This window comes from Pinus tabuliformis, chromosome 2_1, assembly GCF_031772625.1.
Source record: "Pinus tabuliformis cultivar Carrire ecotype Pingquan chromosome 2_1, CPIR1, whole genome shotgun sequence".
Classification (NCBI taxonomy): Eukaryota; Viridiplantae; Streptophyta; class Pinopsida; order Pinales; family Pinaceae; genus Pinus; species Pinus tabuliformis.
The window spans coordinates 470,116,974-470,130,236 of NC_142299.1; the positions used below are offsets into that span (position 1 = coordinate 470,116,974).

Sequence of the window (13,263 nt, forward strand, 5' to 3'; positions counted from 1 at the left end):
ATGTTTACATGGTTAGGAGAAATAATATACACAAAGAATAACTTTCGAAACCATCAAAATAGGCTTGTAAACATTGCATGACAACCAAACGTGCCAAAAGACGACAGATAACCCGACATGCACAAGGGACCAAAGCACTGCAATAAAACTCATGAAATGAGCTCTAGTGTTTGCAAAACAATGTAAAACACTAAGTAAGGCTCTAAAATCGAGTGCAAGCCAAAATTTTGGAGGGTATTACAGTAGCTACAATATATACTAAACAATTTCCCAAGAAGAATGTTGCTCAACTTGTGTTTTTCTTATTATTAACACTACTTGCCCAATCTGCATCTATGTATGTTGTTTGAGTGAAATATTTGCTCCTTGAGTACCATAAGCCAAAACCAATAGTTCCTTGGAAATATTTAAAAATAATCTTAACAACCTACATATAAGTTTCCTTTGGGTTTGACTGAAATCTTACCACCAAACCTACTACTTGCATGGTGTTTGGTATTGAAGTTGTGAGACAAAGTATGTTTCCAATCATAGAATGATACATACTTTGATTTACCTTTGTATATTAATTATCCTTACTGAGTTTATAACTTGTTGCCATGGTTGTACTTATATGTTTACATTCCTCCATAGCACATTTCCTCATTATTTCTTTGAGGTATTTATTTTGAGAGATAAAAATCCCTTTCTCTATTTGCTAGATACACAATCCACGGAAGAATCATAGTTCCACAAGCATGAGCATTTCAAATTCTTTTTTCACATCCAACATTTACAACAAGTATTGGAGATGTTAAACAAGCAAAATTTTCCAATTAAAGATGGGATAAATGTACTGTCATGGAACAAGAGTTGGTGTAAATGGGGTTTATGGTTTGCTAATAATGATTCATGATGGATAGAGGAAAGTTAAGAGTAAGAGTTGAATGGGTTGTTTTTAAAATCACTTTTTATGATAGATGTTTCAGACTACAAGAAGTTCATTTGAGATATTAGTGGTATATATGTGCATCATTCACTAAATGTATGAAGAAATGAAGCTTTCAATGGACACCAATTACAAAAAGTAACTTTGACATCTTGAAGAAGAAAGTTACTAAATAACCAATATTAGCATTTATATTTCAACAAAATTTTCAAATTTGATTGAGATGTTAGTGAGTAATTGGAACAAAATTGAGTCAAGAAGGTAAGATTATTGCTTTCTTTATTGAAAAGTTAAATGAAACCCAAATAAAGTGCTATGTTTATGGTCAAGAATTTTATCCATAATTCAAGTAGAAAAGAAGTGTAGACACTATATTTTACCTAAGGAATATGTGTTATATGGTGACCACCACATATTTCAGTATTTGAACATTTCGAGAAAGTTGAATTAGAGACATATGAAATGGGTTGAATTATTGCAAACTTCCTGATTGGTTTTGAAGCATAGATTGAGGGATATTAATAAGGTTGGTGATGCATTATGTACAACATTATTGTTACTAAGTACTATGTTTGTTAAGATTGTGAGTCTAGATAATATGAAAGCCTTATATGAGGATGCTGTAGAGTTTCTAGATATTTGGAAAGCTTGCAAAAAGCCATAGTCCATAGAGCATGGGGAACAATCCATATTTGGTTTTTTTTGTGTTCAAGAAGGATTTTAATTCAAGAATCAAAAGTTGTGCATACCAAAAATCTCCATGAGAGAAAATCTCTTTGGGGAATTACATAGTGGAGGTTTGGGTGGTCATTTTGGCAATGACGGGAATAAACCTTTGATTGAAGAAAGATAAATCATCTATAGAGATGGGAGGGGATTGGTTGAAGGTTTTAAAATATATTAGCATGCAAAAGGAAGAGGTCAAAATATAAGTTTTTATACACCTTTATACACCTTTACTTTTACTAGAGAAACCTTGGGGAGATCTACACATGGATTTTGTTTTGGTATTACTAAGGAACTCAAAGAGGTAATAATTAAATGTTGATGGTTGTGGACATATTTTAAAAAATGTCACATTTTATTACATGAGAAGACAAGTGATGCTATAAATATTGTTATCTTTAAAAAACAAGTTCAGTTGGATGGATTACCCAAGAGTATCACTTCAAATAGGGATATTAGATTCTTAAGACATTTTTTGAAGACCTTGAGGAAAAGGTTGGGATCTAGGTTGTAGTTTAGTCTACATATTATCCTTAAATGGATGGAATGATGTAGGTTATAATTGTATGTATTCGTAATTTGATAAGATATTTGGTAGGAGATAAACCAAGGTAATGGGCTATGATTTTAAAGTAGAAGTTCTTATAAAAATTTAGTAAATAGATCCATATGGAAGACTACCTTTTTAGAGTGTGCATGGGAGATCACCAAAGGAAGTGATAGATTTGGTGATATTTCTAATTGTGGGGCATGCAAATAGTGAATATGTAGTGATGTTTGTAGAGTACATGGGAGATGTACACGAGCAAGTAAATAATAAGCCGCTCCAAAGTAATGGGGAGTACAAAGAGAAAGACGATTAGAAAATGGAAGTGAAGACAATTTTAGAAAGAGACCTAGTAATGTATCATCTAAGGAAGGAAAATTTTCCTAAGGGAACTTATATCAACTAAAGTATAATAAGATAAGACCATGTGAAATCCTTGAAAAAATTTCTAATAATGCACGTATAAGTTGGATATATTTGATGATTTGGACATTTCACTAGTTTTTAATGTTGTGAATATTATGAGCACAATGAAGACATTAAAGAAAAAAAAGGTAGCTGAAAAAGAACTAGTGGTAGATTGTTAAAAACATATTCCATTAAAGAAGCTAGTGCAAGTTGAGGAGGTGTCAGTAGAAAGAATTTGTCCGGAGACAAGGAGTAAGGAGTATAAATAATACCTAATTAAGATAAGTTTTTGAGGTTCAAAAGACTAAGCATCATGTGTTTTTGAAGAAGAAATTGGTTGATTTGGGTGACCACTGCCATTTGGTAAATTTGCAATCCATCCCTCATGAATTTGATGCTCGCGAAAATTTTCAACCACAAGACTCTTATGTGGGACACTCCCTAGATAAGTAAGTTATATTACATCCATTTTGAAATCATAGGTAGGTACAAATGTATTAAAAGAATTTCCAATTAAAGTTTAAGGCCCTAGATAAGCCTACTTTTACCTTGAAATTCATTCCATTGCTTTAGGTGGGCATTTCCTAAGTGGTTGGAATTAGGGTAAATTTCTTTCAAATATAATAGGAATTAAGAATGGAATTAGGATAGGAAATGAAATGGTTTTGTAGTGAATTAAATGACGATTACCCTCAACATTTTACAAAACTTGACTTGAGTCATTAGCCTTCCTTTAGTGCAGATTTAAGTGTTGATTACATGCACTTGGCTAACTAATGAAAATCAAATATCACAACATTTTTGCTGACTTATATCTATGGAATAACGATCATTTGGGAAATTTTGTTGGGCCGAAGTTTTGTTAAGAACCTAATTGAGCTTACCTACATTTTGTTTTACAAAATGATTTATGCTGAAAAAGATTACATACATTTTACTAAAGCTTCATAGGCATTTGGGATAGGTATAGTGTAATGCATTATTAAATAATAATATAAATAAATAAATATATATTTATAATTATTTGTTAGTTGATCTATTTATTAATGATTTATTCTCACTTTTACTTATCTTCTATTATTATTATTATTAAAGAAAAATGTCTTTCAAGATGAATAATCTATTTTGGCGTTGAATTAGAACCCATACTTACATTTTTGTGAAAAGTGAAAATAAAAAATTTGATACAAGCACCCACCCTTAAAGAAGCACCCAGTTCAAATTAATGAAAGAAGGGTAAGTTGCAAATTCCAAAATATAGGTTTTGTAGAGGACACAAAGTACTAAAGATCTTAGAATCATGGTATTTGCGTACAATTTTTTTAGCACATCCTTACAAATTTTTTTAACACAAAGAGGACATCATCTCCATGAACATTTAACCTTCAAACTAAATATGAACCATTGAAGGAAGTTGGACTAGGTGATGAAACCACCAGTAATTAAAATTCCAAATATATCAAACTTCTTGTCTTCCCACATATAATGTCTATTTTGTAACAAAGAAGATCATATTTGGCTCTTTGAGGATTGAAGTTTTGGCCTTTGTATCTTAATCTTGTTCAAGATGGTTTAATCCAAGTTGATTTCTCATTTTTATATATTGCTTGATATAGTTTTTCATATTAATTAGATAAAAGATCAAATCTATTAATTTTTTTTTGTGTAGTTGAATTTATTTTGCTATATATGTTAATTTGTTTCTATTCAGTATTTTGATTTTTAGTGGTTACCAAATCTCTATGTCACACCATTATTCTATTGTAATCTTTTATACTAGGTCTTGAATCTCTAATAGCTTGTTTGAAATCTTTTTTCAGTTCCTCAATTTTAATCCATTTCATCATGACAATGTATAGATCATTATCTTGAATGAGAGTCTTTGCTCTTAGTGTGTCTATATGCTTTATATCAAAAATTGGTAAAATGCTTCTTCTTCTAATAATAGAATGTCCATATTTTTACTACATAATATAATATGACATTTATCTTTTAACTTTTAATTCATTTAATAATAATTATTTTTAAATACTTAACTTTGTTTTAAAGTAAAAGAAAAAACACTTGAAACCCTTAACATGGTATTGGTTCAAAATTATTATTTATACCAATTTTAAAAAATACTTTCTTAATGTCCAATTTCATTATATTTTTTTTAAATAAAAGCTTTTCATATCTCTATTAATACTTTTTCCACACGGAAAAAAATTAAATATAAATAAATCAAATTCAAAATCTAAAAAATTCTTATTACAAATAAATCAAATTCAAAATCCAAAAATAAATCAAATTCGAAACCTATATACTTCAATTTTTTTTTTAATCTCATAATATATAACCAATAAATATGATAACTATATTCTCTAAAATATTTATTTGTAAACCAATAAATATGATAAGTATATTCTCTAAAATATTTATTTGTAATTAATTTTATTTCTTTTGTATTAATTTTCATTTAAAATCATCATAATCTAAAAATTATAATTTATGTTTAATTCCAAAAAATCTAAAAATTCAATAGGAAATTAAAAGTCAAAGGTATGTGTGTAACATCTCGAATGCAAAGTATTCTATCAATAAATATTTTAATATTAACACCATTTGTATGTCTCAGATCAACAAAGGATCCCATCGACCCTAAAGATATGAAAGGGGTATATATTATCCCTTGTTCCTGTGGGGACCCCTATATTGGTGAGAGGCTCCATCAATCAAAGGATCAGTGAACACGCAACTGACCTCAAGCATAGGAGATCAAAGTCTTCCGCTTTAGGTGAGCATGAGGAAAAAACCAATCATCATGTTTGTATTGAGAAGGCTAGTGTCATTGCTATTATCGGAAATTCAGAGAAGCTACTGGAAAATTAGTAGGTGTTGGGTCCCAACTCTCTCTTCCTAATCCCTTTCTTGCGGATCTTTTAGATTTTTAGAATATATTCGATTCTGATTAGTAAAATTATTTATAATATATATATATATATATATATATATATATATATATATATATATATATTTATTTATTTATTTTTCTCTAATATTTTTATTTTATTTTTATTTTTTTGTTTTTGGTTTTAAGCACTTTCCATTTTAATTATTATTATTATTATTATTATTATTAATTCTAATATATATATATATATATATATATATATATATATTTAATATTAATATTTTTATTTTATTTTTATTTTTTTTCAACTAACTTAACCTCTCATTTAAAAATTATAATTATATATATATATATATATATATATATATATATATATATATATATAGTTTTAATTAGTTAGTTATTCCTTTATATATTTTTAGTTATACCATCTTTTCTAATATTTATAATTTCCATTTATCTTTAAAATAGTTAATACTTGTAACTATCTATTAACTCATGAACCAATTTAATTAAAATTAATTTATACTTATAAATTATATTTAGGTAAAGGTAAGGTCTCTTATTTTTCACTGGTTTGATCCACGTCCCTAGTCAAATTTAACCGTTATCTTTGTTAGCCATTGGAGGCTCTGCACATACTATTTAACAGGCAAAGATGGATCTGATTTTTCAACTTGTCTTTACGATGAACCAACACTCATTGGTTTGAAACGCGTTGACAAATGATATATCTTGTAATTTACTTCGAAAAATTTCTCTTAAACTTGATATGGATAAAAAAAAGCCTCAATTCAACAATAAGTAAATATTTTAATATTAACATAGTTAAACTATAGTATTAATATAATCTTGAAATACGAGTTTGAAATTATGTAGTTTTATCCTGAGTCGTTAATGTTTTTTATTTTTTAATGATAATTTTTTCCCCGAAATTTAGTAAAGAATTTTTTGAAATGATAACTTTTATTTGTTGAATGATAATTCTGAGTTCTATAATCTACAGCTTGAAATTATGTAGTTTTATTCTGAGTGGTTAATGTTTTTGATATTTTAATGATATTTTTTTTCCCGAAATTTTGTACAGATTTTTTGAAATGATAATTTTTATTTGCGAACTTTTGGAATTATAATTATGAGTTCTGTAATCTACGGTGTAAATGCTTTCAAAATTTACGGAAACGCTCCATTCATTTGTATATTCAACCTCACATTTTAAAATTCACAATCTTGTCAAAATTTTGGACAGTTGAGCATCTTTTCTTTTTAAATGTATACGCGTTTAATTAACGCTGTCATGACGTGCAGAGCATCTTGTGGGGCCTATGTGTTACCTCCAATTGCGTGTGGGGCCTGTTTGCGTCTTACTTTTAGTTGAATGCGCGTGGGGTTTCAAAAATGCGTTGAAATTTGATGCTCGATGTCGGTTACTATGCTCTGTATTTTATAAAATAACTACGTATAAACCACAGGTGCATAAAATAACCTTGCATAAACCGCAGGTGAAGATTTAATATTCATACCCAGTGTTTTCCTCGATCTCTCTGAGCTTTACAAGCCCTCACTTGTCTACACCTCTGCAAATTGCGTCCATAGTATCGAAGCTTACTACCTTTCATTTTTGTTTTCCAGTTCGCAATGGCTACATCCTCATCCTCCACCTCTGCCGTGGCTAATCCCACCTACAAATCCTACAAAATTTTCATAAACCATCGCGGGGAGGATGTGAAGAAAACCTTCGCCAGATCTCTGTATCTTCGCCTCCTAGAGAAAGGATTGACGGCTTTTCTCGATGAAGGGGAGATGCAAGAGGGATACGAAATTTCTTCTCAATTAGAGCACGTTATTAGAAACGCCTCTGTTCATGTGGCGATCCTTTCTCCTAGATATGCTGAGTCATATTGGTGCCTGAAAGAGCTCGTAATGATGTTACAGTCAAATGCTCCGGTAATACCAGTCTTTTACCGTGTCAGGCCCGCTGACGTCCGGTGGATGCTGGGCCTCTATGGTGAAGCCCTACTATCTTTTGAGATGAACAGGCGATATGATATCAAGACTACTATGGAATGGAGAAAGGCTCTTCATCGAGTTGCAAGCAATAGCGGTTTCGAGCTGAAGTCGTCCAATGGGTGAGAACTCAACCTTCCGTATTGATATAGTTGTGTTTTATACTGATAAATAGACATAGGCGTTTGTTTCTCACTAGGTCTACTTATTGTTTCTCAATAATTAGTGAGGAGTTGGGGTTCGAGCTGCTAGATCAGTTGGTTAAACGTCTGTCAGAAATGGTGCCAAAGCCAGGCTTGCACGTGGCCCATTATCCAACAGGGTTGGATTTAAAGCTGAAAGATTTTGAAGATACAGTGCTGTTGCAGACAGAGCAAAGCGGGAAACCTCAGATATTGGGTATTGTGGGGTTAGGTGGCGTAGGGAAAACAACTTTAGCAAAAGCATTCTTCAATAGGAAGAGATCAGGTTATGATAAATCCTGCTTTTTAGCTGACGTCAGAGATCATGCAAGTAAGGGGTCTTTACATTTGTTACAGAGTCAACTTCTTAACAGCTTGAATGGATGGGATACCAAGGTAAACAACGTTCATGAAGGTACAGGGATGCTGGAAGAGCCTCTCGGACGTTTAAAAGCCTTAATAGTATTGGATGATGTAGATAATGTGGACCAGGTGAATGCATTTTTGCCCTTTCAAACTTTTTATGGCAATCTCAATTCAGGGAGTTTAATATTGATTACATCTAGAGATGGGGGTGTTCTGAGAAACTCAAGAGTTGAAAATTCATCTATTTATAAACTATCTGGGCTTAATGAAAAGCACTCGCTAGAGCTCTTCTGTTCTTATGCGTTCAGCCAAGCTAATCCGATCCCAGCGTTTGAGCCTCTGGTGTATAAATTTTTAAAATGTTGCGATGGATTACCCTTATCTCTGAAAGTAGTTGGGGCATCTCTTTATAATAAAGAAATATCCGAGTGGGCAGACGAATTGGAGGATCTTAAAGAAATACTTCCCAGTGACATACAGAAGACACTTTTTAGAAGTTATTGCTCACTCGATAAACAGGAAAAAGAGATATTCCTAGATATCGCGTGCTTTTTCATAGGTGAAAACAGGGATTCGGCCATAAGCATATGGAACGGATCAGATTGGAGAGGAAAGCGAGGGTTTCTAAATCTGCAGGACAAGTCTCTTGTAGAAGTGGACGACTGGAATTGTATACGTATGCACGACCAGGTAAGAGACCTGGGAAGAGAGGTTGCTGCTACTTCGTCGCCACATCGTTTTTGGCAGACGAAAAGGGTTATTGATTATTTGTCACAACAATCATTTGTAAGTGTTTAGTCATTCTCTTTTTTAAGATTATTCACTAAAAGCGTGGTACGAATTTTTGAACGAACCAGCCATAACATTCGTTTTTCAACTATGGACAGGAAATCACCGTGCGGGGAATTCGGCTGGTTGAAGGCGAATTTGGTGGCGATGATCTATGTGACATTATTGAGACTGAAAATGATGGCTGGAACCGCATTTTGAGGAGGTTGCAAATTCTTCATATTGAAGGCTCTCTCTTGGAACGCATCCTGACGAGGGTGAAGTTACCAAATCTATTGTGGCTCAGCTGGCAAGGATGTCCCCACTCTTCCCTGCCTTCGTTGGTTACAATGAAGAAATTAAGGGTTCTACGAGTGGATAGAAGCGAATTAAAAACATTGTCGGACAGTGAATGCGAATCATCAGTAAGTAGAAATTTGTTATGTTGACGTTTGTATGTTTAGAAATTTGTTAGGTTGACGTTTGTATGTTTAGTAGCTATTACTGTCCCACAACATTTTCGTTTGAAAAGAATTCGTAAGGTTATGATAATGTGAATTATGATATTACTTGTGGTGGTAACGAGTGAACATTTTGCTTTTGCACGCACCTCTGCAGTTGCCAGCATCTTTGGAGGAGTTGCATGCAAACCATTGTTATTCGCTGAAAAGCATACCGTTCCCGGCGCAGGCGACGAAGCTCAGATTCCTAGATGTTACTTGGTGCTCCAAGCTAGAAGAGCTGCCAAGTATGGAAACGTTTTTATGTTTGGAGGAGTTGCATGCAAGCGGATGTGAGAGGGTGAAAAGCATACGGGTCCCGGCGCAGGCGACTAAGCTGAGATCCCTAAATATTTCTGAGTGCCCCGAGCTAGAAGAGCTACCAAGTATGGAAACGTTTTTATGTTTGGAGGAGTTGCGGGCAAGAAATTGTAACAGGCTGAAGAGCATACGGGGGTCGGCGCAGGCTACGAAGCTCAGATTCCTAGATGTTTCTGGGTGCTACCATTTAGAAGAGCTGCCAAGTATGGAAACGTTTTTATGTTTGGAGGCGTTGCGGGCAAGAGATTGTAAGAGGCTGAAGAGCATAAGGGGGTTGGCGCAGGCGACGAAGCTGAGATCCCTAGATGTTTCTTGGTGCTCCGAGCTAGAAGAGCTGCCAAGTATGGAAACGTTTTTATGTTTGGAGGAGTTGCTGGCAATGAATTGTAAGTGGCTGAAGAGCATACGGGGGTTGGCGCAGGCGACGAAGCTGAGATCCCTAGATGTTTCTTGGTGCTCCGAGCTAGAAGAGCTGCCAAGTATGGAAACGTTTTTATGTTTGGAGAAGTTGAACGCACAGGCATGTGAGAGCTTGAAGAGCATACGGGGGTCGGCGCAGGCGACGAAGCTGAGATCCCTAGATGTCTCTGGGTGCTCCCATTTAGAAGAGCTTCCAACTATGGAAACGTTTTTATGTTTGGAGGAGTTGGTGGCAAACAACTGTGTGAGCCTGAAGAGCATACGGGGGTCGGCGCAGGCGACGAAGCTGAGATCCCTATATGTTTCTGGGTGCTCCCATTTAGAAGAGCTTCCAACTATGGAAACGTTTTTATGTTTGGAGGAGTTGGTGGCAAACAACTGTGTGAGCCTGAAGAGCATACGAGGGTCGGCGAAGGCGACGAAGCTAAGATCCCTACATGTTTCTGGGTGCTCCCATTTAGAAGAGCTTCCAACTATGGAAACGTTTATATGTTTGGAGGAGTTGGTGGCAAACAACTGTGTGAGCCTGAAGAGCATACGGGGGTCGGAAAAGGCGACGAAGCTGAGATCCCTAAAGGTAGGCGGATGTCTGAAGCTGAAGAGCATACGGGGATTGACGCAGGCTACAAAACTTAAATACCTCGATGTTTCTGGATGCTCAGAGGTAGAAGAATTGCCAAGTCTGGAAACAATGGTATCTTTGAAGGAGCTGCTGGCAAAGGGATGTATGAAGCTGAAGAGCATACACGGGTTGGCTCAGGCTACAAAGCTTACACACTTAAATGTTTCTGGGTGCCCAGAGTTAGAAGAACTGCCCAGCATGGAAAAGTTGGTATCTTTGGTCGAGTTGCGGGTAGGTGGATGTCTGAAGCTGAAGAGCATACGGGGATTGACGCATGCTACAGAACTTGAATCCCTCGTTGTTTCTGAGTGCTCTGAGTTAGAAGAACTCCCAAGTCTGGAAACAATGGTATCTTTGCAGGGGCTGTGGGCAGACGGATGTATGAAGCTGAAGAGCATACACGGGTTGGCTCAGGCTACAAAGCTTATACGCTTAGATGTTTCTGGATGCTCAGAGTTAGAAGAATTGCCGGGCATCGAAAGGTTAGTATCGTTGGAGGGGTTGTGGGCAGACGGATGTAAGAAGCTTAAGAGCATACGGGGATTGACCCAGACTACACAACTTGAATACCTGGTTGTTTCTCAGTGCTCTGAGTTAGAAGAACTCCCAAGTCTGGAAACAATGGTATCTTTGCAGGTGCTGTGGACAGAAGGATGTATGAAGCTGAAGAGCATACACGGGTTGGCTCAGGCTACAAAGCTTACACACTTGAATGTTTCTGGGTGCTCAGAGTTAGAAGAACTGCCCAGCATGAAAAAGTTGGTATCTTTGGTAGAGTTGCGGGTAGGTGGATGTCTGAAGCTGAAGATCATACCGGGATTGACGCAGGCTACAAAACTTAAATACCTCGATGTTTCTGGATGCTCAGAGTTAGAAGAATTGCCAAGTCTGGAAACAATGGTATCTTTGGAGAAGCTGGTGGCAAAGGGATGTATGAAGCTGAAGAGCATACACGCGTTGGATCCGGCTACAAATCTTATACGCTTAAATGTTTCTGTATGGTCAGAGTTAGAAGAATTGCCGGGCATCGAAAGGTTGGAATCCTTGAAGGAGTTGTGGGCAGCCAGATGTAAGAAGCTTGAACTTGAATACCTGGTTGTTTCTGATTGCTCTGAGTTAGAAGAACTCCCAAGTCTGGAAATAATGGTATCTTTGCAGGAGCTGTGGGCAAAGAGATGTATGAAGCTGAAGAGCATACACGGGTTGGCTCAGGCTACAAAGCTTATACGCTTAAATATTTCTGGATGCTCAGAGTTAGAAGAATTGCCGGGCATCGAAAGGTTGGTATCCTTGGAGGGGTTGTGGGCAGAGGGATGTAAGAAGCTTAAGACTATACAGGGGTTGGGGCAGACGACAAATCTTAGAATCCTAAATGTTGCTGGGTGCTCAGAGTTAGAAGAACTGCCCAGCATGGAAAAGTTGGTATCCTTGGAGGGGTTTTACGCAGATGGATGTGTGAAGCTGAGGAGGATCCGGGGGTTGGAGCACGCGACAGAGCTTCAGGAAATGAATGTAAGAGGGTGCGTTGAGTTAGAAGAAGTGGAAGGCGTTGAAGATTTTACGTGGTTGGAATGGGAAATGATAGATGTCTCAAAATGTCCCAAATTACAATGCCCTGTGTGGGAGTAGGGGACCCGCTGAGTGGAGGATTGAAGTGATAATAATTAGATCACTGTAACAGACGGTCATAACGCTTATAAATATGTTTTTATTTATGTTTTGTTTTTTTCAATAATAGACACCCACCGCTGTCCGAGTGTATTCATTGTTAGACAATTATATTTACATCATGGTCCTCGTGCTTATTATAACAAGCATATTTACATGTTTTATGCGAGTACATGGTTTTAATAGTAATTTTAAAGAAATTTAATTTAATTTAATTATTGATTATTGTTAAAACTGTAAAGTAATTTAATTTAGATAAAAAAATTTAAAGAAATTCAATTAATTAGGTTAAATAGGAGGTAGTTTAAATTTTATTGTTGTGTTTTATGGAAAATAATTTTTAATATGGTCTATTTTTGACTGAACATTTAAATTAGTATTAAAAAGTAAATGAGAAAACTAAAATTTTAAAATAATTATATTTTAATTAAAAATATATATTTAATATTTTATTTACGTTATGGCACCCATTTAAAGAGATTATTAATGGTTTAGTTTTCAGGATGTTACTATTTTTTACAGTGGTTAAATTCAAGCTAGTGTAAATTACTTTTTTAACAAAATATAACACCTTTATAATTTCGTTAACAAATTAATTTTGGAAGTAACATCTATTTTGAAAATTTTCAAAAAATAAAAAATTAAATGTAATAAATTCATACATGTAAAAATAAGTTTTACAAATAAATAAATTATAACAAAATTTAAAACTCATAATAAATCAATTAAATTTATTATATTTAATATTACATATTAAATATTAATTAATCATTTTATCATTAAAATGTATTATATACTAATTATAGTATAATTAAATGTCCTCTATTTTGTTTTATAAAACAATTTTATATTTCTATTATGTCTAAGGATTCCAATTTGTTTGCTATAATTTGATATAGTTATTTTT

The 13,263-nt window shown here is 34.4% G+C and overlaps 2 protein-coding genes across 2 annotated transcripts; both read left to right on the forward strand.

Annotated features, from left to right (window-relative positions):
- The first annotated feature begins 7,066 nt into the window (after positions 1-7,066).
- LOC149200954 (uncharacterized) lies at positions 7,067-11,808 on the forward strand. Its single transcript, XM_089401133.1, has 5 exons — positions 7,067-7,631; positions 7,736-8,843; positions 8,945-9,250; positions 9,444-11,722; positions 11,805-11,808. Exons 1-5 carry the CDS (start codon positions 7,141-7,143, stop codon positions 11,806-11,808), a joined length of 4,188 nt encoding a protein of 1,395 aa, XP_089257259.1. The 5' UTR covers positions 7,067-7,140.
- Positions 11,805-12,449, forward strand: LOC149200955 (uncharacterized). The gene has a single exon (XM_089402833.1). It carries the CDS (start codon positions 11,832-11,834, stop codon positions 12,315-12,317), a length of 486 nt encoding a protein of 161 aa, XP_089258959.1. The 5' UTR covers positions 11,805-11,831; the 3' UTR covers positions 12,318-12,449.
- Positions 12,450-13,263: the final 814 nt, after the last annotated feature.

What these genes read in the sequence shown, in the direction of transcription:
- LOC149200954 (XM_089401133.1), top strand. Translation starts at nt 7,141, where the DNA reads ATGGCTACATCCTCATCCTCCACCTCTGCCGTGGCTAATCCCACCTAC. An exon ending in GAGCTGAAGTCGTCCAATGG is followed by an intron (nt 7,632 to 7,735) that starts GTGAGAACTCAA and finishes CTCAATAATTAG; the next exon opens with TGAGGAGTTGGGGTTCGAGC. An exon ending in ATTTGTCACAACAATCATTT is followed by an intron (nt 8,844 to 8,944) that starts GTAAGTGTTTAG and finishes AACTATGGACAG; the next exon opens with GAAATCACCGTGCGGGGAAT.
- LOC149200955 (XM_089402833.1), top strand. Translation starts at nt 11,832, where the DNA reads ATGGTATCTTTGCAGGAGCTGTGGGCAAAGAGATGTATGAAGCTGAAG.